Here is a 27,644-nt window from a genome sequence, read left to right as displayed (position 1 = left end):
TGATGGTTTTTTTTAGATGGCAAAGACCATGTACTTTGACACATAATTGAGGATGAACAAGTGGAAGTTAAGCCAATTGAAAATAACAAAGCATTGGACCTTATTGCTCAAAACCTCGATGATAATGTGATTAGTCATATTGCCGGCATTAAGGATGTGAAATTAGCATAGCAAGAGCCTAACAAGATTTTTAACACCGACTCAAAGAGCTCAAAGATTAACCTTCTCATACAATTCTACAAGCTTGAGAATAAGGACACAGAGAGCATGGCATAACACATCTTTTGGTACACAACAACAGACGTGTACATGAGAGAGAGAGAGAGAGAGAGAGAGAGAGAGAGAGAGAGAGAGAGAGTGAAACATCAATCAAAACACGTGTGGGTGGAAGCAGAAATGGAGGGAGGACAAAAGTAAGGGAGCCCATGCTTGCCACGCTTGCCATGCTTGAAGTTTTTATTAATTCAAATTAAAATTTTGCAATTTCAAAGGCTTGAAATCAATGCTTTTACCCCTTGTTAGCCTAAAAAGTATTCCACCTTACCATGCTTTCACCCCATGATGTATCATATAATTAAAGGCACCACTATCAATAAACCATTCACATTACTACCACTCAGAATTCAGCGTAACATAGTAAATAACTACTCATTTTGATCATTTTATTGTCGTTGTGCAACATATTTGTTTGTTGTCATTTATAGCACTCTTAACAAGTCCGAATTTTCCACAATAATAACAAGTCATATTAGTCTCTTCCTCTATTATAACTCTCCCTATCTCTAGAGGGTGCTTGAGATTGACCTTGAGATTAGTTTTGTCCTTGGTCTCCATGTTGATATTTTATCATTCTTGTTGCGAGTTGATCCTTCCATGGCCTCTGTCTTTTGTACTTCTTCCTCATCGACCTCTACCACAGGCTTTCTCTTGATGCTTTGAAGCATTGCCCACACCTAACTTTAAAAGAAATGATACAGGCTTTATGAAGTCAAGAAATTCTTTGAGAATAGAAATACATTTATGAAAGACTTATATTTGGGATGAAGACCTTTGAGACAAGGACAAAATCATCATCTTACACAATTTCATCAGTAGAGCCAAGTTGATCAACCAAACCTTTGATTTTCAAGATATAATAATTGACAAACATACTTTCCTTTTTTGGCATTATAGTAAAGCTCCTATGTCAGTTGCAGTTAGCTTGAATATAGCCAAACATAGATTCATTGACGATATGGGCAAACAACCCAAAAATCTGTTCAGAGTCTCAATGGGTACAAAAAAAAACATTGTTTTATAAGCTAGAGAGCTCACAAAAAATTATTCTACAAATATCAATTTCTAGAAAAGCACACAGCTGTGCTAAAAAGAATGGTTGACAACAGCTTGTGATTTAAGCTTGCTTTTCAACAATAATGTATTTGCTTTTAATTTTATAGATAAAAGCCTTCTATTAAGTATACAGAGGGAGATCTCAACCAATTGGGGGCACTATGCTTCCATACAAGCCCCATAGTGGAGTGGAGGAGAAGCAAATACCATGGTTCCACTCTCATAAATCTGCTCTGTTTTGTCTGCGCAGCTCTAGAAGATCCCTGTATGTGAGCCAGGTGGCCAAAAGAGTGTAATGATGTCACTCCAGATACTGCAAATACACTCCCCTCGACGAAGGCCTGTGAGCATCTAGTCTTCCAAATATGCCACGCCAGGATACTAGCAATAATCTCCCAGGTGGTGGTGGTGTCAATACTCAGCGAAGGTGGTGTGTATTGGAACTGGGGAATACCCTGAAGCAAGCAAATATCTCTGAGCTATGCCCAACAACCGATTGTTGCATATCCTTGTAGCTTTTCTCTTGCCTCTTCCTGTCATCTGAATATGTCAATTATAGAAGAAAAAGAACCCCTTATAGTAAAGGGATAACAAAAGGCACAACAAAACAGTTGTGTTTTAAAATTGTGAAGAAATGTACCTGATTGCGGAATTCAGCTCAGCAAAAGTGTGTGACAGGAAATGAAGACACTTCGTAATGAAGGCACATGGCAAGCGATCCAAAGGTAACATTGAAACAAATCGAGGGCAACAGGATTTAAGATTCTGGAGGGTTGTAAAGTCCACTCAGCATACATGCCCACCTGTAAACAGACAGGATTCTTAATCCCTAGGGGAGCTCACTTTTAATAAAACCCCTGTATTATGTCAATGCAGTGGGTGATATAAAATGGTCTATTTTATATGTTTTTGAAACTCTCTCTCTCTCTCTCTCTCTCTCTCTCTCTCTCTCTCTCTCTGATTCCCCCGATGTCACAAGGGCTCTTAAAAAGCTGCATAATGGGAGAGATCATGAGGATCTACGCGCAGAACATTTTGCCCACGGGCACATTGTATTGGCTCCCATTCTTGCCAGTCTTTTTAACAGAGCACTCTGTGAAGGCTTCCCACCCTCCTGGACTACCAACACCATTGTCCCCATCCACAAAGCAGGAGACCCCACCGACCCAAGTAACTACAGGACTATCATGATTGGTCACACAATGGCCAAAATCTATGGGGCAGTACTAGAGGACATAATGAGCTCTATGGCAGAGAGGATGAGAAACAGAACATCAGGCCACGCAAGCTTCAGCAAAAACTTATCCACGTTGGACCATATCTTTACTTTATGGGCTATCATAGAGGAGGCGAGGTCCTCAAAGAGACGTGTATTGCTGCTTTGTGGATTTCCGCAAAGCCTTTGACTCCGTTCCTCGATCCTGTCTCATAGGACGCTTGCAGGAGCTCCAATTCTCACATGAGATGGTATGGGGTGTGATGGCACTATATGAGGCAGTACTCGGCCGAGTACGTGCACCCAGTGGGACCTCGGGAGATATATGTAGCACTACTGGGGTTAAGCAGGGCTGCCCACTCTCACCTACACTCTTTGGCCTATACGTTGATGAGATCGCAGTATTTGTGGACAGCAGTTTTGGAGGTAGACGTTCACCATTGGCTCAGACAGTAGTGCCCATATTGCTATATGCTGACGACATTGTCTTGATCTCAGATTCAGCTGAGGGTTTACAGAAACACTTAAATGCATTGGACAGATTTTGCAGAGGGAGAGACCTTACGGTCAATTTGGGCAAAACCAAGGTTATGGCTAACTTCTGCAGTCACCTCACGATTTTCTTTCATATACAGAGGTGCCCCAGTGGAGATTGTGCAGAAGTATGCGTATCTAGGAGTCACTTTTACAGCCCTTTGTTCTGCATGGCCACAACTGCCACTGACCGACTTGCGAGCGGGCATGCCTCCCTAGCCCATACGGAGAGACAGTGTTTCCACGCACATTTCCAAGAACCTCGCACTAAGTGTTGGGTCTTTCCAGCGGGGCGATTCCACTGCCTCTTCTGAGAGGGATTCGGACCACTCACACGGGTGATACAATTTGAGGATCAGAGGTGCTTGGGCATGTACTTGATGGAGCTCAGACGACCCAGGGATGTAGTGTTGAGGCAACATGCTGAGAGAGTCCCGGCTCTGACAGGACACCTCACAGAGAGCCATCACAAATTTCTTTGTGGTACACACATCCACATCAGAATCCACTGCCAACAACAGTTCCTCTACTACGACATCAAAGCCCACCACCCGTACCCACTCCAGCTCCACGCCCCAGAGGAGTTCTTAGCGAGAGAGCTCGATCCATTCTGCGAGCCAGACGTCCCCGACCCAGAGCATCAGGACCCTCCACCACACAGAGATAGATTCGTGAGGTTCTCCGCCGACATGACATGCTCCCATCACAGAGGCCTAACATTCACTCCACCATCAGATCGGTTCTGGCCGAGGTGGGTATCGTCATTAGCTGATCACAACATATCTCACTCTACACAGGATCATCTATTGATCACATGTATTGTCAGATGTTTTCATTTTACTTTTTTCTTTCAGTTTTCCATGGCTCAGTATATCCATTGTACTACTTTTGGTCTCATAGGCCCTTGGGGTCTTCCGCAGACGTTAATATAACTTTCTTTCTCTCTCTCTCTCTCTCTCTCTCACACACACACACACACACACACACACACACACACACACATGTAGAAGTTGAGGCCACCTTGGCGGCCCAGACACAGCTCCCTTTTGTGAAGCAACATACACCAAGGGTTGATGGTCACTAGGGCACTAGATTTGTGAATAGTACATACCTTTGAGAGCACCTTGTCTTGGTATTAGCATTGATGTTGCTTTGCTCTCCTGTCTAGAGATGACCTGCCATAACAGAAAGACATGAAAATTTTATTTGTTCAAACTAGCGAGTAAATAGACTTGGCATGGCTACCTCTTGAACATGCACTTTCAGGAATCTCAAATTGGTCCAGGCTGGCCTCAGCACCCATCTTTGCATGCTTGGAAAGTCATCATTTTCTTGGTTGTGTGTTCTGTAAACAATTCTACTTCAGCCAAAAAAACCGCAATTACTGGCCGGTGATCTGAAAGCATTGACTCCCCACGCTTGTATGACAGCAGTCTCAATCCCTCTCCATGCCACAAGATGTGATCACACCTAAAGGTTTGCATATTATTGAAATTAATCAGTTTTCCCTGTGAGTTGGAGGGCACACAATGCATGCACACACAATCTTGGTATTTAAACATAGCTACTCGTCTTTAGCATAGCAATAAACCAAACACATACACACAATCTTGGCACTCAAACATAGTTACTCTTCTGTGGTATGGTGGTTAACCAGGCAGAAGAGCGCCACTTTTCTCCAGATTTTGTGTTCTCTCCAATATAGCGATCAGAACCAAATTCATATTTGTGAGTCGGAGCAAACAATATAGTGCCTTCATGCCATCCTTCAAAGATGTGACCTTTCAGTGATTGTTTTCTCAGCTACAGCACACAAAAAAATGAAGATAACTAACATTGCACAGCTTTAATGTGCCAATTGGAATGAGCGGCTACCCTCTACTTTGATTGACTTGCCTGATCCTTCCTGAAAAGAGCTGTCCAGTCCTCTCTGGCCACCAGAAACCGTATCTCATTGTCCCTAAGATTAAGGCGATAATTCAAGTCTCCAAGCCATATGATCCGGCTGCCAAATGAAATGATTCTTAATACATACTTTTCATACATAGTGAGAATGCTTTGCAATCTTTGAAAAGAATCATGGCTTACTCGTGCCCCCATTTGTCCTTCGGAACATCCATATGAGCAGCCCTGGTGGGCAAAAAGCGGGTACGTTTCAACATCTGACTTTCTGCGATTCTCGTCTCCTTCATTGTCTCCGGACGTAAGGTGGCTGCAAACAAAACAAAAGCTGGTCTGATGCAGCATCATACTCACGGAGATAGAGCCCTGCATCCAGAGTGACTGTTAAGCAGTCTGCATAAAATTCTCTCTCTCTCTCTCTCTCTCTCTCTCTCTCTCTTCGAACCTGTGTCGCCTCCCTCTCTCTCTTCAAACCTATGTCGCCTCCCTGCCCCGCCTGCTGACCCTGTGTCGCCTCCCTCTCCCGCATGCTGACGCTCTCTGTCTCTCTCTCTCTCTCACTACGCCCCCACAAGCTCTTCCCTTCTCTCTGCTCGCCCCAAAAGGACTCGGCCATCTCTCTCTCTCCTCGTAGCCCCCTCCCGCCACTCTCTCTCTCCCCCCCGCCTGCTTCCCTCTCCCGCCTGCTGCCTATCTTTCTCTCTCTTCGCAACAGCCCCCTCTGGCCTCTCTCTCTGTGGGAAGCGCTGCAGACACGCACGGAGCTCTTCCTATGGCCAAGGGTTAATTAATTTTTAACCAGAAACCAGCCTTTTTCAGCCCAAGACAAGATGGAGAGGATCGACATTGAAGACCTGATCAAGGCAGCCATCCAACAACACAAGAAAGAGACGGGCAATGCAATTAATATGGTCAACCGGAGCCTTCTTGACAAAGTCAAGAAGCTTGAAGCGCGGATAGCAGCCCAAGATGCAGAGATCGCAAATCTCAAGAAGGAGATAGAAGAAGCACGTGCTCAACATAAGCTCGAGGAAGGTGAAATTCAGCCCGTCGTGATGGAGGAGCTGAACACCATCAAGGCCCAAGTGAGAACACTTCAAGAGGGAGAAGAAAAGAAGGCCCGGGAGACCTCCTCGTGGGTGGAGGTGCTCACGAAGACGCAAAAGCAAGTAGACGAAACCGCACCACTGAGGATGGCTCTATACTTAGACCGAGCTACATGGATACCCATCTGTCTCATGGATTGAGGTGCGCCATTGGGCAGATCCGCACCTCTTCACATCAGTTAGAGATAGACAGGCAGATTTACAGGCATACCTCCAGGGGACAGGATTTGTCAGATTTGTTGGATAGAGCCAGAGACGGAGGAGCACTACATCTGTCGCTGCACAGCATATTATGAGATTCGAGGGCACTACCATTGCCTTTTCAGAGAGGGATTTGGCCAATGGCTCGAGTCATGGACTATTGTGATCAGCGATGCTTGGGTTTTTATCTCCTCGAGATCCGCAGGCTCAGAGAGTCCATTATCAGGAGCAGACGCCCGACTGGCAGGGAGTCCACACAGAGAGATTACTGACTTCTTTAGAGGGACTACCCGGGAGGACACACAGCCGACAACCCAGCAATGGGCACCCCGTGGGACTCTAGTTGAGAGAGCTATCCAGTTGGGCAGATCCAGGCGCCCAAGGGCTTGCGGATCCTCACATCGGAGACGGTGCCTACACCGGAGGATTCAGAGCATCATTGCGAGGCATCGGGCTCGTCCGACCAGGCATCTCACTATGGCAAATATCCAGGCCATCCGGCAGAGACCATGCTAGAGCTTCTAGGATGATTACCACTCCAGCCATATATTGTTGTACTCACTGTCACTTTTGTACTCCCCCATATTCATGTATTCATGTATCCATGTACTCATGTACCCCATTTTGACTAGTAGCATTAACTTCCCACTCTCCCTAGTTGCTGCTTCCGGATGCTCCCTACTGATGTATTGTAGGGCTAGATACTTACCTTCAGTTCTTTCTTTTCTTTTCAAGACAGTGTATCAAATGTCACATGGTTGTAACTTTGGTCTCATAGGTCACTTTGGCCTTTTGAAGACGTTAATATAACATTTCATTTCATTTCATTTCTTATATTCAGATGCCCTTTTTCAGACTGTCACTTATTTTCAGCATGTATACACGCTTCACAGAGATTGCCTCCCACGACTAGCACTAGAGTCCTCTATGCAATTATACTACGAGAGGGAGAGGGAGCAATTGAGACAAGCTGCCCTCCTCTGCGACACGGCCACCACCATTACCGACACATGCATGGTACTTTGAGGTAGTCGAGTGGTTTCATGCACATGGCATACATATGGACCGTCTCCCCCCCGTTTCAGTATAGCCTGGATCCCCCCTACCTTGATCTCTCACGACATGAGATCAACCGGATCATCCGGTTAGATCTACTCGGGCTACACATACACCAGACATGGATGTCTCCGTTAGAGATTGGTAAGAAGTGTGAGTTCTTCAAAGATCACTTCTTGAGACTCTCCGAGGATGGATTCTTTGAGATCCCGGGATACATACAGATACACATGTCACATGCTATGCGTATCACGATCGGCCAACTCAGGGTATCCTCCCACCACCTCAGACTAGAGATTGGCAGAGCTGAGCATATCCCACATGAGGAGAGGACATGCACAATATGTATCACACGAGCAGTAGAGGATGAGGCCCATTATATGTTCAATTGCAAGGCTTACTATGAGATACAGGGGAGATTCCACTGCCTCTTCCGAGACCACTCACACAGGTGATACAATTTCAGGATCAGAGGTGCTTGGGCATGTACTTGATGGAGCTCAGACGACACGGGGATGTAGTGTTGAGGCAACATGCTGAGAAATAGCCCTGGCTCCGACAAGACACCTCACAAAGAGCCATCACAGATTTCTTTCTGGTACACACACCCACATCGAAATCCACTGCCCACAACAGTTCCTCTACTACGACATCAGAGCCCACCACCGTACCCATGCTCCAGCTCCACGCCCTAGAGGAGTTCTTAGCGAGAGAGCTCGATCCATTCTGTGAGCCAGACGTCCCCGACCTAGAGCATCAAGACCCTCCACCACACAGAGACAAATTCGTCAGGTTCTCCGCCAACATGACACGCTCCCATCACAAAGGCCTGACATTCACTTCACCATCAGATCGGTTCTGGCTGAGGCGGGTATCGTCATTAGTTGATCACAGCATATCTCACTCTACACAGGATCATCTATTGAATGGACTTTTTGTTGTAGAGCATCCAATCCCTCAAGGATCGAGAATCTCAAAAATCAGCTTCGACAAGAGACGCTGAATGAAGGTGAAGCGGTGGAGGTATTTCTCACCAGAATCAAAGATCTCCGTGACCAAATGGCTACAATCGGTATGAGTGTGCTCTCCTTGGATCTCGCTCGTCGCTATCTAAGAGTATTGTCGTCTACTTGATTCCGAAGGAGGGTGGTGACAGATCGGAGATCCAGCAGTGGAGACCCATCACCCTTCTGGGACCGCCTATAAGATCTTGGCCAAGGCCATCGGCGGGAGACTTCGGCCTTTCCTCCTTGACTTGATCCATGAAACTCAAACAAGTTATGTCTAGGATCGGAGCATTCTAGACAACATCTTCACCTTTTGGGAGGCGACAGCTTCGGCCAGGATGCAGTAGCAAGACCTCATAGTGCTACTCCTAGACTTTGAGAAAGCTTATGATAGGGTTGATTGGAGCTTTCTGGAGGGCATGATGCACCAGATGGGGTTCCCTATGGAGTGGATTTGTGGTGTTTCAGGACTCTACTCAGCCTCTCACAGTCAGGTTCTCATTCAAGGAGCCCAAGGCGACAGATTCCCCCTTTCCCGCTTGGTCCGACAAGGTTGTCCTCTGGCACCTTATCTTTTCTTATTCGTCTCGCTAAGGCCATGAGCAGTTTTCACCTTAATTTTGCCCTGCAAACCCTAAAAAGAAAACCCTAATTCAACGTGCACAAAATGTAAGCTAAGGGCTGTCCAAGGATTACCTAAGATCTGATACCATTGTAACATGCATTGTGAAAGCATGTTCATGATTAATGCTAAGCAAAGAAGATTAATGCTAATCCTATGTTTAGCAAAGACACAGAAGAGAAGGAGAGAGAGACCTAATCTACTGTATATTGCCAAAACATGCTATATTTACAATGATCTTGCTGATTCACAGCTTCATGATGCATACCAAAGATCCCTGCAACCCTCTACTTGCAATCGGACAAGAGAAGCTCCTGTTGTGTTGATCGATCTCGGAGGATCGGAAGCCTAGCTGAACTGTACACGGCTGTAGAAACACCTCAATGAACTGATCTCGAGCCTATGCACTCTTCCCAAGGGCATGAGGAAGGGCTGCACACCTGAGGCTGAGAAAGGACTGCGGTGGACTGTTCTAAGCTATGTAAATATGCTCAAAATGCTTATGAATGATATGTTACCTTCACCAGATGATTGTAGCATGCATGTATGATGCACAGAAGGCGGGGTACTGCTGTAGGGCTGATGCAAGACTGAAAACACAGGCTGTAGGACTGAAATGCAATATAAAACTGCTGCAGAACTGCAAACGCAGGGCTGACCTGACCTAAGTACGGCGCCTATGGACTGTATGCTGCCCCTAGGTCTGCAAGGGACTGAATGAGCTGCTGAACTGCTGTATGAGCCTGCTGATGTGCTGCGTTAAACTGCAGGGGATGCTGAAGCAAAACGCAAGCTCCAGGAGTGTTGAGAAGCTAACGCAAAAGCTCCAGAAGGGTTGGATTAGTCTTAGGCTGAAGGCGGGGATGCTCCTAATGCTGAGGATGAAGGCACCTAGCTTTCTGAAGACTGAATGAAGAACTAAGCCCTATGCAAGCCTATTTATACTAGTTAGGGGTTGGTCAAGTTGGCTGGTCATAATTAAACTTTATGTTTATAAATGGCATTAAATGCTAAATAAATACCATAAAATATTGAAAAAATACCAGATAAATCCTAGTAAATTTCCTAAGGCTTTTGAGATGTTCTAAATGATGCACAGGCATGTGAATGCATGTTATGCAAAATGCAGAGTGCTTTCTGATTCAAACCCTAAGGCTTCTACTGACTCTACATGCATGAATGATAGTCTCCAAGTGGGTTAAGGGACTTGACTGACTGACTAACCCGCTAAGGCTAAGGAATGACCTACGTAGCTCGTGCCTGACTTATCCTGGACTGAGGATATACAATGGGGTCACGGCAAACGACAAATATCATCCTACTAGGTTCTAATAATGTACAACTGTTGCACTGCTGATGATGAGCCAGTTTGTCACCATGCACTGAGTGTGCAGAGTGCATGTGACATTCCCTCCTGCTTAGCTTGGCGGCAGGTTCATGGCTTCCAAGTAGTCCGCCAACAACTGGGAGTACTCCTGGAAGAACTCCTCATCTAGCCATACGGCTTCGTGGGTACCTCTATCTCGGAATTTCATATAGAACTGACGTATCCGTCGACCGGAACCATGCTTCCATCGATGAAGAAGGATATGCTCAGGCTCAATAACTTCTGCTTTGTCTACCACGTCTGGCTGTTGTTCATCTGAAACATCAAACACTTCTGGACCAACATATGGTTTTAGCCAAGAAACATGGAAAACATCATGCATTGTCCAACTGGTAGGCAACTTTAACTTCATGGAGACATCACTTAACATTTTGACTATTGGAAAAGGGCCAAAACTACGGAATGAAAGCTTGGCACAACGTTTGCCCACTTGTTTCAATCTTTGTTTCATGATACGCAAATAGACCCAATCCCCTTCCTTGAAGTGGATATCTCGTCTAAACTTACTTGCATGTCTGTGAATTGAATAATGGCCAGGCTCGAAATTGAGGGCCAAATTGGGTTGAGTACCAAACTCTGCGGAATCGACATACTGATCTTCTATGTTATTTAAGTCTTTTCCAGAGATGTTGACAATGGTAGACTCCTGACTGGTCTAGATGCTGGTCTTTCTACTAAGAAGATCTGCTACTGGGTTATGCTGACTAACGGATGTACTTAATCATTCCTCCAACCTGTTGGAAGAGCTGACCCTGTCTAGTGTGCTGAGCACTCCACTTGGCACTTGGCATCATCGCGAGCCACTTAAGTGCTTGGTGGTCTGTGGTGACTGTGAAAATGTGTCCATAAGGAACAGGTTTCAAATGTTTGAGAACTGACTGCTGTTCTAGCTTGCCCTTGAAAGTCTTGGAAAGACAAGAGGGAAACTTGCTAGGAGGTTCTGCTAACTGTGGGATACTGAGTGGGAGATTATCCTTAAAAATGTCTGAATGAGAAAGGAGATTTGCCAACTGAGGGACTGAAGAAGATGAGACAGCGGTTATCGATGAGATAGAAGCTGTCTGAGCATAAATCAATGCTCCTTCTGTTGCTCCCTTGCACATAGCTCGTCGGGCTTGGAGATGAGAAATCATAGGAATGCCAAGAATGCTCCTATCCCCCCGAATCAAAACAGGCTCAGGAAAACCTTTAGAGATAATGAAGGTGTCTTGCCCCCAATTGGGAATAGATTCATACTGACGAAACCACTAGATTCCTAAGATCATGTCACATCCCAAAAGAGGAGAGACAATGAAATCTTGCTGGAATGAGGCCTTTTGAACTTGAAAGTGCCTGTTGAGATATGTGGGTGCGGAGACCAGGTGTAAACCCGTCTACCTCCAAATGATAGGGTACTAAGGTACAGCGTATGCAAACTCAACCAATGGCAAATACTTTTCCCAATCTAACTTCTGCTCAGATACATAACACTTGAGCAAGTCAAGCACAGCTGAATTTGCAATTTCACTCTGACCATCCATCTGAGGATGATAGGCTGATGAAAAACTCAACTTTGTGCCCATTGTTAGCACATTCATCCCCAGTTTCTGCCCATGTCTGGTGTCCTTTTGGTCCTTTTTGCATGCCCCTTGATTGTGGGCTGGCCACCCTTATTTTCTATATTTTTCTGGGATTTTTCCGAGCCTGGATGCCTTTTTTCCAGTCGGCCACCTTCAGCATTTCCTATCGGCCAGCTCTCCCCACCTATAAATAGGTGGGCTGGCCTCTCAGTTTTGTATCTTGCCTAGTCTATCTTTTTCTCCCTCACTTATGAGACTACTTCTGTCTCTTGCTTGGGACTATCACTTCATTATATTCAGCATAGTTGCTCCATATCTCTCTCTCTCTCTTGCACTCTCTACTCAGCACACTCTAGTGCTTATTTGCTTCCGCTCTGTGCACTCTTTCATGGTATCATCGCTCCCGGTTCAGCGATTCCCTCTGCTGCCCCAGATTCAGCCCTATCTACAGCCCCTTTACCTTTGCGTTTTTTCTCAAATTTGCAGCCCTCTGGTTGCTGCGTTTTCTAGACAGCTGCTGCTGATTGCTTTCCCTTCACTTTGGCTTCATCGCTTACAACCTGAAGGTAATCTCTCATCAGCGTTTTTCTTCTACTTGGAGTTTGGATCTAGGCGGCCTGTTTTTTCAGGACAGCAACCTCTCTGCGTTTTTCTCTCCAGTGGACATTCCCTTTTGCAGAGGGGGTATTGTGGTGGTTCGGGCTTTGGTGGCAACCTTGGTACCTGTGGTGGACACTTCTTCTGAGATTGTGCGTTTGTTTCTTGAGGAGAGCCCAAGCTACAGTCCTAGTTGATGCCTTTCCCTCTTGCACCCTCTTACATCATATTTCCAAGCCTTGTGTGGCTACCTTTTCTCTCTATATCAAATCTGCATTTTTTGCTTCCCTCTTCTGGTGGCCTCAAGGTTGGAGGTACAGTCGACAGAAGCTTCTGCGTTTTTTGCTACAGCAGGATTTTCGGGTGCTGTCCAGCCTCTTAGGGCTGCGTTTTGGTGGGAGGAAGGGACCTACATCAGCGTTTTCTGATTTGGACACTTTTTTATTTTATGAGGTTTGGTCCTATTGGTTGGACCAATGATGACAGCTTCAGATTTGGCTCCCGTACCACTTTCTTGTTATTTCCTAGATGAGGCAGACAAGTTGGATGGTGGTAACTTTCAGTCATGGAAGTTGCAGGTTACTTCTATTCTCAGGGAGTATGGTTTGATGGAGTTTCTCTCGTACAAGAATCGGTGCTTGCCGGACCTTGCCTCTGCGGAGGATGTGTCAGTGGAGGAAGACTGACAAACAGATCTATGGCTTTCTCCTCCTGAATTGTCAGGATTCGGTTCTTCGACACTTCATCTATTCTCTTGATGATGCTTCTACTTTCTATGTGTGGCAGCTGCTTTGTGACCTGTATGGTGATGCCAGTTATCCGCAAATGGTTTCTACTTCTGGGTGCTATGCAGCCAATGATCTTGTGGATACTTCTTTTGGAGATGTTCTTGCAGCGAAGGATAGTGGGCTAGTTTTGCTCATTGCATCTGAGGAGTTTGTTTCTCCTGCAGCCTTGCCTTCAGTTTCTATGCATACTTCTCCTTGCCAAGATGATATATCTGGTAATGTTTTTGAGGAAGATAGTGGGCTATCTTTGCTCACAACTTCTGAGGGGGATTTGTCTCCTATTGCTTCGCCTCCGACTCTTTCTTCGACAACCGGTGACCAGGATGTGTTGTTGGTCCCTTTGCCTTCTATGGAGGAGCCTGCTTCTACGCTGTGTGATGCTATTGAGGCGGCTACTACTACTTCAGTTACCACTACTATGAATGTTCCTATTTCCCTTACTCTGTGTGAGGATTCTGGATTGTGGTCAGGTGTGTCCGTGACCGTGCCTGGGGCACAGTGGTACTTCCAAGGCTTGAAGGATTGGGATTTGGATTTGGTTGGGCTTGTGGAGTCCTGACATCAATTTTCAGAGGGGGCAGTTGAGTTCTTACATCTGGTGATGCCAACCTTCGAGGAGGGTGCTATTGTACAGCATTGGGCTACTGTTGGTACAGAGTTGGGGTAGATGGACTCTATTTCTTTTGAGGGTATTATCTTCTTGGAGCTACAGGCTTCTAGGGATCTCTGTGGCACTGTGTTTACATTTGGGTTTGGCACCGATATTTGGAGCAACACGATGCAGCCTGCATGGTTGTTTTCTTCTAGAGGAGCAGTGTACCTGGCAGCTCGTTCTGTTGCTTTTGTAGCTGAGTTGCTGTGGAGATTACTTGTGGAGCTTTCCTGGTACCTGTTGTTGCTGCATTCTTTTGTCTTTGACAGAGGACGACTTCTTCGGCTTCTCGGAGTCTGTTCAGCATTTGGTGCTGAGAGGGGGTGTTCGGAAAAAAGAATGGGATGATGACAGTCATCCAAGAACAGGTTGGAATCCCGTCATCAAGTTTAGCAGAGGGGGATGTCATGTGCACATATGCCCATGGACAAGTTCCTCAGCTAGTCCAACAGGGGCAGCCAGAAAAAGACCAGGATGATGGAGCACATAACACTTTTTGGCAGTATGGACTTGGAGATAGGTGGAAGGATGCCCTGTCAATTGCGTTGGATTCAAGGCAGGACAGTCGGCTGCAGTTGTTGTCGGCTGTACCTGATCTGAGGCGGCGGCTGCACATCAGGAGGCGGCTGTACTTGCTCTGGCTTACAGGCGCATGATGGCACAAGAAGAAGCCCAGTCGGGTTGGGCATTTAATGCATTGTTGACTGGCCGACCAACAGTCCGCCAGTTTCCCAAGTCTTGTGGAAGGCCTATAAATAGGCACAAAGGTTCCTCATTCTAGGCATTCAGTCCTTTAGGGATTGAGTCCCTTAGGGTCCAAGTAGGGACCAGAATTTTGGTGTTTATCACCCTTTTATGAAGACAGCCTAGGGCTGCAGCGCAGCAGAGTACCCTTTTTGTACTATAGTAATATACTAAATTTCCAGCACATCTCTCTCTCTCTACTCTCTCTCCATATCTGCGTTTTGCATCAGTATGTTTCTAGGAGTGTTTAGGGCTGAAAGAAGACTCTCAGAGCAATGGAGCATGCAAGAGGTTGATCGTCGTAACACGCAACAAAGCCTTCTTTATACCCGTGAGTCTGTGCAATTCCATTGAGAGAGAAAATGAAATGAAATGATATATTTTTTTTTTCCCGAGAAAAGATCCTTTCATTAGTTATATAAAAACGCCCGTAGGGCTACAAAAGATCTCTCCTGCTCATAAGAGAGAAAGAGCAGTGAATCCAGCAAGGCAGCCCGGGAGACTCTCCCTAGGTGCTGCAAAATACAAGCATCAGTACTAAGGACTGAAGGGCTAAATCATACAATAGGGGGGGGGGATAGCCAAACAGGTGGCCTGTAATGCCAACGGGGGGATCCCGTGTGTAAGGTGTAGAAGGGGCCGCTGCGCCAGGTGGTGTGAAAAGCCTGGCGCCGCAAGATCGCCTCGTCCGAGTCGCCCCGGATGCGGTCATACTGTCCTCGCAGGGTGTGGATCAACTCCTGCCAAATCCCCTGTACAGTCTCTGCTGGTGGCTCCAGTCTCCCCTCAAAGGCCGTGAAACACCGGGCCCTCCAGGTGAACCAGATGGTGAGGCTGCTGAGGAGCTCCCATCGTAAATCCCTCTCCTGTGTCCAGCTGGCGGACGAGAAATCCGGTGCCGGAACCAGGCGAGGCTGGCCCCTAATAAATCTGATGGCCTGACTGCCCTGCTCCATCTCATAGCCCATAGCAGGCCCTGACGAAGTCGACCAAGCAGCGGCGCCCCACGTAAACATACCCTCTGGAGAGAGGGGGGCCAGAATACGCAGCATCCACAGCCAAATCTGCTGTGCCTGAGGGCAGTCCCAAAGGCAATGTCTCTGTGTCTCCATAGGGTGGCCGCATCGAACGCAGGCTGCCGGAAGACCGCTGTAAACAAGCCAGGTGCCAACTGCTGAGCCCCTGTGGGCGACCAGCCACTGAAAAGCCGAGATCCTGCGGGCCTGCCGACTAGCCCAGAGCCGAGCCCAGAAGTCCTCCTGGAACTCCTGTGAGAGTCCCTGCAATCGCCAATGCCCCGCTGCCGCTGGAGAAACCGTCCTCGCCGTCAAAATATGCCGTCCCAGCCGAACAGTATACTGGAAAAAGGTGATCTCTGTGGCCTCAAGGGATGCATAAGGATCATGCCACTCGTACTCCCCGGGGTCCCACTGTAGCCGGGCCAAGGGGCGCGCTGCATATGCCCATATGCGCCAATCCGGGAGCACATCAGCAGGGTCGGGGTCAATATGCCACTTCCGAGAAGCGGCTGCCACTACCCGAATCCTCTGAAAGGTGCACTCTGCAACCAAAGGCGACTCCACCTCCACTCTCTGGAGTCTACCCTCATCCTGAATCTCATAGTAGAGGCATCTGCCATCCTCAGTGCTAGCTCTGACAGCAATCAGGATCTCCAACTGTGTAAAGGCTCCCATCCACCGTGGGGCCATTGGCTCGAGAGGCGTGAACCACTCCTCTGTGAGAGCCTCCTGTATATCATCCCTCATAATCAACCCCCCTCTGAAGTGACTCAGCCTCTCCACCTGGATCTCCTCTGGTAGACTGCAGAAAGCCTGCCAGTCTCCAAAACTACGAGCTGGGCCTGCCGCTAAAGGTCCCCAGGCTAGACGAGGCCGAGAACCCAGCATATGACCCTGCTCCGTGCGAACCGCTGGGCTCCAGATGAGTGGCTGCCTGGCCCGCTCCTCAACACAAGAAGGAGGCCGCTGAGAGAGCCCCGGTCTCAGCAGCTCCCAAGCTCTCAGGATACTCAAGGCAAATCTGTCCTCCCATCCTCTACTGAGGCCTGTCCTCCTCATCTCTATGAAGATCCAGCGAATCTCTGGTGCCCAAGTACCCCCTGCAGGGGGCGCCCGAGCCTGCAGTCGCTGCAAGAGGAGCTCTTTCCACGGCTCAGCGCCTGGAAGCAACCCCCGAACAATAAGCTTCCCCAATAAGGCTCTGCTCTGATCGACTGGATCTATAATGCCCAAACCGCCCTGAGCCAGCGGAAGTGTAATAACTGCCCATGCAACCTTTGCCCGAGCTGGCTGACCGTCCCGCCCAGACCACAGAAAGTTCCTGATCAGCCTCTGTACCTGGCTGATGCAAGAGCTCGAGAAAATCCAGCAAGACGTAATGTACCACATGGTCGCTAACAGCACCTGATTTGCCACCACCACCCTCCCAGCCAAGGATAGTCGAGCTGTACTCCAATACAATAGCTTCTTCCGAATGCTCAGAAGAAGCGGGGCAATCTGCTGCTCAGGTGACAAATCGAGGCCAATCTGGCATCCCAAATACCGCACTGCTGTGCCTGGAGGAATCCATCTAAAACCGGGGTCCGGGCTCCATGCCGGAGTGAGAGCACTACTGATCCAAAAGGCCACTGTCTTGCGCCAATTGATCAATGCTCCCGAAGCTGCACTAAAAACCTGGAGCGACTGCTCAGCCCGAATAAGATTGGCCTCTTGGAAAAATAAGCCCGTGTCGTCTGCAAACTCAGCATCAAGCAAATCCTCCCCCCGGACTGGGAGTTGAAGTCCTCTCAAACCAACCTCCTCTGCCGTCAAATACATACTCATAGCCTCCGCAAAGAAGAGAAAAAGGAGAGGGGCAAGAGAACACCCCTGACGGACTGATCTGGTCAGCTCAAAACTCGGCCCCCGTCCTCCTGCAATCAGCACCTGGCTGCGAGCTGTGGAATACAGAGCTGCCACCCCTCTGATCCATCCTGGCTCAAAGCCCAGGCGAAGCATAGTGCCCTCTAAGAATCCCCAATCAACTCTATCGTATGCCTTCTCAAAGTCGAGAAGCATCACGACCAAGTCCTCGCCAAGAAATCTAGCTCGGGCCGTCGCCTCCCAGAAAGTAAAGATGTTGTCAAGGATACTGCGCTCCTTGACAAATCCTGTCTGAGTAGCATGAATCAACTCCCCCAGGAAGGGCTGGATCCTCAAACTCAAGGCCTTTGCTAAGATCTTATAGACAGTATTGAGGATCGTAATAGGCCTCCAATGCCGAATGTCATCTGATACTCCCTCCCCCTTGGGGATAAGATAGATCAAGCCCTCTGAAAAGCTCTGCGGCATCACCCCAGTGTCCAAAACATGCTGAAAGCCCCTGCGGAGGCCTGGTCCCAAGAGGTCCCAATAGCGCATAAAAAAGGCCGGCGTCAGTCCGTCCTCCCCTGGGCAACTATGTCGCGGCAGGACCCTCAAGGCCTCGGCAAGCTCAATCTCTGACAGAGGCGCACCTAGAACTGTACGCATATGGTCTGTGACCCTCCTCTGCACATGGGCCCACACAGTCTGTCTGCAAACATCTCGATCCTCAGTGGCTGGCTCCGCTGAAAGCAGGTCACTATAAAATGCAGTGGCAATGGCTCTGATCTCCCCGAGCTCAGTAGCAACCGATCCATCCGGTCTACTAAGCTGGCGGACTCCTGCTCGCGCATGACGGGGTCCAGTGATCTCAAAAAACTCCCCAGTCACTCTATCACCAAGCTGCGTCCACTGAGAGGCCTGACGACGATAGTAAAACTCATGTCTCTGCTCTGTAGCGAAGCAAGGCTGCGTCTCAACCGTTGCTCCCACTCGCGAATCTCTCCCAGTCGTGTCAAAGCTGCAGCGTGTAGAAAAGAGCTAAGATCAATGAGTCCCTGGGCACACTGGCCCGCTGCATCCTGGTCAGAGCACTGACTATCATGCCAGATCCTCTCAATGTCCTCAGCAAGACTGGGATCTGCAAGTACCCTCTCTGGGATCCTCAACTGCAAGCTGGGCTCCCGTGTCCCCTCCTCCAATGTCAATATAACTGGCGCATGATCTGAAAATGAGGTGCCAGCGAGAATGCCGACGGAGCCCCCTCGCTCCCCTAACCAGTCGCCCACATAAAAGCGATCAATCCGTGATAGATAAGGCCACCGCTGAGTCTAGTGCCTCCTCCCCGCGGGCCGGAGGTATCACTACATGAACTCGAATGGGTGCTGGCTCATGGGGGCCCTCTGCTCCAAAAAGCCGTGTGAAGGTATAATCAAAGGCCTCCGAGCGCTGTCTAATGCCAAGGCGACTCAGCCGACTGCGGATAGATGAAATCCGTGAGGCCCTAATCGGCATAGGTCTCCTCTGTGATGCTCGAGCGAGGTCAGTGCTCAGCGCTCTCCGGACTGCAGAGGGAGCCGCTGCCGAAACCGGAGCGGGGGCGGGAGGAGGCGATGGTGGAAGCGAGGCGGTGGGAGGGGACGGGGGTGGGGGGGGTGAAGGAGGGGGAGCTGGCATCTCCTGGTCCTCGGTCGCTGCAGGGGTCTCCTCCTGAAGGGGAGCAAAGCTGTTCCTCACGGGAACCCAGTGAGGCTGAGACTGCGGCTGCTGCTGCTGCGGTCTCTGGGCGTGCTGCTGTGGCTGTCTCCCTCGGCGGCGCCCCTGTCCAGGCTGCCACTCCGAGGTCTCTGTGGCCTGAGCAGGTGTCCCGGAGGCAGCCTGCCGAGCCGAATCTGTGGGCGGGCCATCAGTAGCCTGCTGCTGTGGTGAGGGTCGAGGTCTCCTGCGAGGGCAGGCCTTGGCCAGATGACCGACCTGCCTGCAAATGAAGCACTGGTTCGGGAGCCCCGAAAACTCCACTCTCTGATCTATCCACCCCCCCCCTATCCTAGGTAACTGAATGACCTTAGGAAGGGAGGAGATGTCAGACACCAACACTCTGACCGAAGGTAGCCCAGCTGCTCTGGCCACCACTGAAGCTGCTGAGGGGCCCGTCTCTAGTACCGAGCCCACCAATGCTCCGAGCCTGGAGAGGAGCGGAAGATACTCCCGGCGGAGACCAGGGAAACAAACTGTAACATGGAAGAGGCGCTCTCCCTGCTCCGCCGCTGCTGGGTCAAATCCATGCTACCAAGGTCTGAAAAAAGCCCGAGCACCCCTGATGTCAAGGGGACTCATGGCAAGGACCTTGGCAACGCTCTGGGCGGCCTCGAACTCGATCTGATAATGTCCCCGGCCCAGAAGCTGTACATCCAGGATCTTGCCCACATCTGCAAGAAGGCGGGCCTAAAGAAGATCCCTGATCTCCCCTCTGCTGGGGCGAGTGCCGACTATACGGCAGATGGTGGAATGAGCCTGGAGGCGTTCCACCTCTGCGGTGAGGCTCGCTTCCTCTTCCGGCGAAAGAGAAAGCCTGATGGGGGTGACCTCAGGGGGCGGGCGAGGGGGCTGCTGATGAGTCCCTCTGAGGCGGGGCGGGAGGAGCCTCCATCAGAGTCTGAAGCTGCGGCGAAGGCGAGGCGAAGGCGGGAACCTGCTGGAAACGAGTTGCACACAGAGAGGCGGAATACGGAGCGAAAAATGAAATCAAAACCCCCAGGGGGCGGAAGCAAGAAAAGGAGGGAGGGGGGGGGGGGGGGGGGAGAGGCGAAAGAGATAAAACCTAAAAAAAAGGGGGGGGGGAGGGCAGGGGGCTGCGCGCAAGAGGGATGGGCGGAAAAAAAACAACGAACTGGCGGAAAAAAACCAACTGGCGGAGGGGGGGGGGATAAGTCGCTGCAGAGAGGAGGAGGGCGCGAAGACAAGGGGGGGGAGGCGTAAGGGAGAGGAGGGCGGCGAGCAGAGCTATGGGCAGCAGCGAAGGCAGGCGGAATGGGGGGGCGCAGCAGCGGATGTAGACGGGGGGGCTAAACGACAGGCGGCGGGGGTCAAAGAAGGCGGGGGGCAATGCTGGCGGCGGGCAATGCAGGGAAGGCGGAGAAGGAGGAAGCAAGGAGGAAACGAGGGGGCGAACAGGCAGGGAAGGTGAAGGGCGCAGTGCAACAGCGCGAGCAGGGAGAGGTGGGCGGGAGCTTCAGCGAGCGCAATCCTCGAGAGAGATAACCATGAATATGAAATGATATATTAACGTCTTCAAAAGGCCAAAATGACCTATGAGACCAAAAAGGTTACAACAATTGGTGGATCTCATACAATGTCTGTGTAAGAAAAGCTAAAACAACTAAACAACTGTAAGATAAGAGTCGACACAGTATTGGGTCCCAATTTACCCACTGAAGCGCCCCCCCCTACAAGGGGAGTATTAGCTTATATTATTCCTTGGAGAACTTACAATGAGTGTGAATGATGACTGAGGACTGCCAAACGCAAAGACCATGTAGACAAAACGTAGGCTGATCCAGATGCCGTCCAAGCTCCATTGAATGGCTCTTCAATGACCACTATGCAACCCCAAAACTAAGGGATGCACATATGCTGGCTGAATGCTGAAGATGCCCTTCGTGGAGACCCGGGGAAGATGGCAATGCGATGAAGATGGCAATGCGATGAAGAGGTTCTTCAACTTAATGCTCAAGAGAGGCTCATGCTTCTTTTATACTTGGGGAAGCCTTGCTTTTTGCCAAAAAGTGATGCTTTTGCCTTTTATTTTGCTTTTGGTCTTTTAGATAGTAAAATCTTACTCAACTTTAGTCAGCGGCTTTTCTTTTTGGTCCGGCTCAATCGCCTCTTTCCAATGGTGCCCTTGGCTCACGGTCAACCTTGTTTGACTTTTTGCTTTTTTCCTACTTTTTGACCAAGAATGGTGCTTTTTCTTAATCAAACCTTATGTCTTCTTCCACCTGTCTGGTGTCCGGGCATGGGTTTCATCATGTGAAATAGAGCTAGGAGGGCCAAATAGTTCCAGTCGGCCAGTTTAGTCTGGACAATAAAATGCTGAAAATAGCATTAAATGTTATTTTAATGCTGCGCATACGAAAAGAAGACATTTAATGTTGTCCGACTACTATGGTGCAACCCGACTGCCTGCTAATGTTCAACAGACTTTGCCGGTTGGAGCTTGCTCACCATAGATGCTATCAACCTATTGTATATGCTGGCCGACTAGGGCAAGGTACTTCCAGAAGCCTGTCGGCTATCCCCTAATGCTGTCCAGGGCTGTGATAGGCTGTAGAGGCCAGGGGCTGGCCCATTGGCTAGCCCATAGGCAATGAAATGCTTACTGATGCATAACTACCACTAAGGCTGACACCACATGCACTATCTGATAAATTCTCCAAGTGGGTTAAGAGGACTGGCACATGCAGACTCTCTATGGCTAACCTGCATGTCCCGGACTGGGGCTCACAATGGGGCCACAGCATACGACAAAATATTCCTAAAAAGGTAAATCCTACTAATGAATGGTGCATTGATGTAGAGCCAGTGTGTCACATAGCACTCCAGTGCATGTGACAATAGACCACCTATGTGGTTATATCCCCCCCACCCATTGTATGAGATAGCCTTCTCCTCATAGAGCAGCCAACCGGAGGAGAAGTGCACCCCCCCCTCCCCCCCTTTTTCTTTGTTCTTTTATCCTCGCTCCATACTCGGAGGCAAGCTTGTACTTAGCCTTTTGTTAACTAATAGAAGGATCTTGTTTCCGGATTCCAGAAAAAAAAATGCCCAAGAAATCAGATCGTTTGTGGGTCTTTGCCAAGCCTACAGCACCCACATGGACAAATTTTTCGACCTAGCAGCACCTCTTACAAATCAATGAGTCTAGTATTCACTTGGACCCCGACACGGTACATGCTATAGTTATGTACCCAAGACTGCTCAGGATATCATATCGTTTGTGAGCCTTTGCAACACCTAGAGCACCCACATGGACAAATTTTTGGACTTGGCAGCACCTCTTACAAATTTGCTCAAGGACGTGATGACACGTCGCCAGAAAGTGTCCATTCGAACAAATCGAGGCCTTCTATGCATTACAAAAGTAGCCTCAAAAGCACCTCTCCTCAAGCTGGCATCATGCGATGACCCATTCGAGGTTATCACTGATGCTAGCAATCTTGCCATCGGTGCTCTTTTACCGCAAGAAGGCAGACCATTGGCTTATTAAGCTGCAAGTTGAATACACCAAAAGGAATTATTCGATGTATAACAAATCATTAGGCACTTAAATGGTTGCAAACCATGCCTAGTGCCCAATGGAGTGACAGGCAAGCCAGTGGAGTCAAAACTTCCAACGGTTTAAAGGTATGACTGCATACATCCGTGGCAAAAATAACCCCGACGCTCTTAATCATAAATCATCCATTCAAACTCTACACGGGTCAACTATAGAAATTCAAGAAAAAGATTTGGATAGCATGAAGGCATAGTATGCAAATTCGGTAGAATTGGGGACTCCATACATTTTGGCCCTCAATACAAAACCGCGTCATTATACAATCCTAGATAACTGGTTATTCTACAAGAAAAAGCTATGCATACTAACGGAGAAAAGATAGCCGCTTCTTCATGATGCCCATGATACTCTGGTTGGGGGTCATCAAGGTATCAACAGTATCTTGGAGAAGTTAGAGCGTTTGTTCTATTAGCTAGAGATGTCACTTAGATGTCCAAGTATGCCAGATTTGCCAAAAAGTGAAAGTTCCACACTCAAAGTACGCCTATAACCTTTGCGTTTGACCATTGTTGATCGGTTCAGTAAATTTTACATACTCATTCTGTGCAGACAGACAGACAGCCATAGTAGAAGACATCGCTCACTTGTTCATCCACCTTTAGTATCCAGTTTGTGGTTTGCCAAGGACAATTACTTCATATAGAGATCCAAATGTTACTTCTCATTTTTGGAGAGCATTATTTGATAACTTTGCGCGACTAAATTACAGTTGTCTAGTGCATTTCATCCATACACAGATGGTCACACAGAAATTTACAATCAACAGGCCTTCGATGTTCTCAAATTGTATTGCCATGACAAGCCGTCAAAATGGGAACATTATCTTTCGATGGTGTAGACAATCCTCAACGACACACTCACCTAGTATTGGCAGGACTCCATATGAGGCAGCATTTGGTTACCGTTTCTCGTCACTTCTTACGAGGATGGTGTCGCCATCATTGAAGGCCAACAAGACCACGAAGACATTCTCAAAGATCATTAAGTCAATAAAAGAGCACCTGACCAAAACACAGGAAGCATACACCAAGCAAGCCAACAACTCTAGAAGAGAGATCAACTACAAGGAGGAGATTGGGTATTTCTCCCCATCATGAAGCAATGATTCCGGTCGAAGAATCAGGCAGTTCTACACAAAGTTCAGAGACCAAGGCACTCATGAAGCTGTTTGGCTTGACAAGAAATTCGTCCAAGAGTAACCCCCCCCCCCCGGCGCAGTTGTTACGAACTACTTGGAGGCCATGCAACTTGTAACACGCGGAAGCTCTGGGAGTCTTCTTTCAGCCCTAAACACTCTTGGAAAACATCTGATGCAAAACGCAGATATAGAGAGAGAGAAGTGCTGGAAATTCAGTATATTCATATGGTACAAAAAGGTACTTCTACTACAGCCATAGGCTACCTTGTACAAGGTGGTGAACACCCAAAATCCTGTCCTAAACTAGGACCCTAATGATCCACTCCATAAAGGAATGAATGGTCCATTCAATGAGCACACTTGGCTATTTATATGGGTCTTGGACACTTGGTATGCTGGCCGACTGCTGGTCGGCCAGTCATAAATGCATTAAAATGCTCTTTAACGCAGTCGACTGGTCCTCTTCACTTTGTGATGCGCCTGCAGCCCGCCCCTTGTCCTCTGGTTCAGCCGACCACACTCTGTGAGCAGCCGACAGCATCCCTTTTCTTCTACCTCACTGACAGGACATGCCCTCCAGGCCTTGCTCCAAGTCCATACTGTCCACTTCAAACCCTGACTCTATCTGGTTCATACTCTTTAACTAGCTGCCTCTTCTGGATCAGCGTCGGTGAATGTCCATGGCATCTCTCATGCACATGACATCCCCCTCTGCTAAACTTGATGACGGGATTCCAACCTGTTCTTGGATGACTGTCATCATCCCAAATCTTTTCCCGAAGTCCCTCTGTCATCCATCCTTCCCTGGCAACCCTTTTTCTCTGAAAACCCGGCCTATTCTCCAAAACACTCTGTCTTAGACGAAGATCTATGCATCTGTTCCATCTAGTCCACAATCCATTCCTGCCCTGACTCTGAACACTGTCTTGGTCTTCATTCCTGAGAAATGAGTCTGGCACCCTCACATCACCCTTGGAGGATAAACCTCCCTTGGGACCGTTGCCAGAGAACCTATCTGGCTCACAGGACTGTCATCCCCTTTGGCACTATGGAACACCACCAACAAACCTCCTGGGAGTTCTTCCCGCTTCTGTGCTCCTTGCCTTGGGCTTCGTATCCGTGTACTTTCCTATACCTTGGACCTGTACACCATCATATGGGATTGAATCAATGTTTAGCTTTGCTGAGCCTAATGCTCTGATACCAATGTAACACGCAGAAGCTCTGGGAGTCTTCTTTCAGCCCTAAACACTCTTGGAAAACATCTGATGCAAAACGCAGATATAGAGAGAGAGTGGAGAGAGAGAAGTGCTGGAAATTCAGTATATTCATATGGTACAAGAAGGTACTTCTACTACAGCCATATGCTGCCTTGTACAAAAGGTGGTGAACACCCAAAATCCTGTCCTAAACTAGGACCCTAATGATCCACTCCATAAAGGAATGAATGGTCCATTCAATGAGCACACTCGGCTATTTATATGGGTCTTGGACACTTGGTATGCTGGCCGACTACTGGTCAGCCAGTCATAAATGCATTAAAATGCTCTTTAACGCAGTCGACTGGTCCTCTTCACTTTGTGATGCGCCTGCAGCCCGCCCCTTGTCCTCTGGTTCAGCCGACCACACTCTATGAGCAGCCGACAGCATCCCTTTTCTTCTAACTCACTGACAGGACATGCCCTCCAGGCCTTGCTCCAAGTCCATACTGTCCACTTCTGTATCTTGTGCTCCAAACCCTGACTCTATCTGGTTCATACTCTTTATCAGGCTGCCTCTTCTGGATCAACGTCGGTGAATGTCCATGGCATCTCTCATGCACATGACACAACTACCACCAAGCTAAGGAGGAAATATTGCATGCACCCATCCACTGAGGTGCAGTGTGACACACTCGCTCATCATCCGTGCCATACTTATACAAAAATAGTATCTTTTAGAAACATCTGTCGTACGCCGTGACCCCATTGTGAGCCCTAGTCTAGGGACACGTCAAGCATGAGCATTCCAAGCTGTAGGTGTCAATCTATCGGTTAACCCACTTGGAGAATAGTCACGTCATTTAGGTCATCTTAGGAGCATATAGAGCATTTAGAACATGTTAGCAAAAGGATGAAACTCTCTAGGCCAGCTCATGGGCCCAGCCTAGGAGCCTTGGGCTTTTGGGCATCAAATGCCACATCTAAGAGGCATACAAGGCCTTGAAGGTCCAGTACGTAGCCTTTCAGGTGTTGGGCAGCTAGTCAGCTGGATTGACAGCAATCGGCCAACAATGGGCAAGCGCCTCACATACACTGGACCGTTATCTCTGAAACCGATCCCGTCAAGTGGGAAGAGACTCCGTTGGACAACCACACGCGTAATAGCACAACTTAAAATCACAATTTGAAATGGACAACTTAATAACAACTTGAAATTGAAATGAAATGAAATGGATAGATGGACACCAGCACTGGGGCCGGAACAGGCCGACCCCCCCCTCAATATATGATATATTTATTGGGAGTATTTAACAAATACAATGCTCCATGGGTTCCAAGAACCAGATGATGTCCATGTACACATGAATACAGTACCAAACAAATAGGCTCGAAGTAGATGCTCGAAGCAGTACGACCACTAGCGTGGTTCAGTCTCTACGGTCCTGTGCTTTCACTGGACTCCGCGGAGAGCGCCCAACTAGTGTTCCAAGACCACGCACAAACAGGCGCTCTCGTACTAACGCCTGGCTCTCCCGATCTCAGCACCTTTGGACCGAGGTTCTCCAATAGCTTGGACTACCCGGCACCGAACGGGTGTTGCCGTGGAGAGAGTCCCTTATCAAGTCCCTTATCAGATTGATCAAAAATACTTTACTTAAATCTGAAAATTTCACCTACTTGTGGATGGCAGATGGAGGACCAATACTCGTGGTATTTGTGTAGAAAGTGTTGCCACCTAAGAGGTGTGAAGTCCTCTTGTAGCCGCCCGTGGAAAAGAAGTGCCACCTCTTGCAAAAAGAAAATGGAGCAACCTATATGTAGTCGCCTGACTGCAGATGAGCACTCTGACTGCAAAGAGGAGATGAAGGCGGTGTAGGTGCCTACAGTGGATAGGGCAACCTTCTGGAAGACAGGCGCAGGAGAGCACACAGGCGCCTGCAAGGGCAGCGCCGTTTGCTAGTAATATTACCAGCCGCCTGTGAAGATAGCAGCACAACCTTTTGGAGGTGGCAGCTGCTTGCTCAGCGCAGCTGGCTGGAGTTGTTAGCCGCCTGCTGAAAGTACAGCAGTCTGTAATGCCCGTCTGAAAAAGAGAACACACAGCAGCCTGCAGGATTACCTGGCGAAGCGCAGGCCGCCTCCATTTTCCCCTCGATTGTGTGGGTGAGGGTTTTGGTGATCTCTCCTTTGATTGCCTCTTTGTCCACCTCAAGAGTCTCTCCTTCCTCCCGTGGACGATCGCATAAGGATGCCACTTCGCCCTTCAGAAGGTTGATTTCCTCCTGCATGGCGAGCTTTTCCTTCTCCCACTCCTCGTGCATGGTAAGCTTCTCTTCCTTCCATATTTCCGCTTTGGCCTCCAGCTTCCCCATGCGCGTCAATAAGTCCTTCTTGATGGCGGTGAT

The 27,644-nt window shown here is 48.6% G+C and overlaps 1 protein-coding gene across 8 annotated transcripts in view; it reads right to left on the bottom strand.

Moving 5' to 3' along the window:
* Positions 1 to 1,158: 1,158 nt before the first annotated feature.
* LOC147607437 (type I inositol polyphosphate 5-phosphatase 2-like) overlaps positions 1,159 to 27,644 on the bottom strand; it is a 43,528-nt gene continuing 17,042 nt past the window's right edge. For 4 of the 8 annotated variants that reach the window (XR_015264708.1, XR_015264707.1, XR_015264706.1 and 1 more), the window contains 6 exons: positions 5,171 to 5,350; positions 4,979 to 5,087; positions 4,737 to 4,885; positions 4,194 to 4,552; positions 1,973 to 2,135; positions 1,159 to 1,865 (listed from right to left, as the gene is read on the bottom strand). Coding sequence is in view for 2 of the 8 variants with exons in the window: in XM_086790489.1 (XP_086646615.1) it covers positions 4,518 to 4,552; positions 4,714 to 4,885; positions 4,979 to 5,087; positions 5,171 to 5,274 (420 nt within the window). In the remaining 6 variants the exon portion in view is untranslated. Of the gene's footprint in view, positions 1,866 to 1,972; positions 2,136 to 4,193; positions 4,553 to 4,684; positions 4,886 to 4,978; positions 5,088 to 5,170; positions 5,351 to 27,644 lie in introns of those variants that run through there. The other 4 variants (XR_015264709.1, XR_015264711.1, XM_086790489.1 and 1 more) reach the window with 4 other exon arrangements.

The sequence above is a fragment of the Cibotium barometz genome, chromosome 55 (assembly GCF_041138505.1).
Source record: "Cibotium barometz isolate CiBa-2024 chromosome 55, ASM4113850v1, whole genome shotgun sequence".
NCBI classification, from domain to species: Eukaryota; Viridiplantae; Streptophyta; class Polypodiopsida; order Cyatheales; family Cibotiaceae; genus Cibotium; species Cibotium barometz.
The sequence above is the reverse complement of the archived record's forward strand: the minus strand, read 5'-3'. Positions and strand labels throughout refer to the sequence as shown.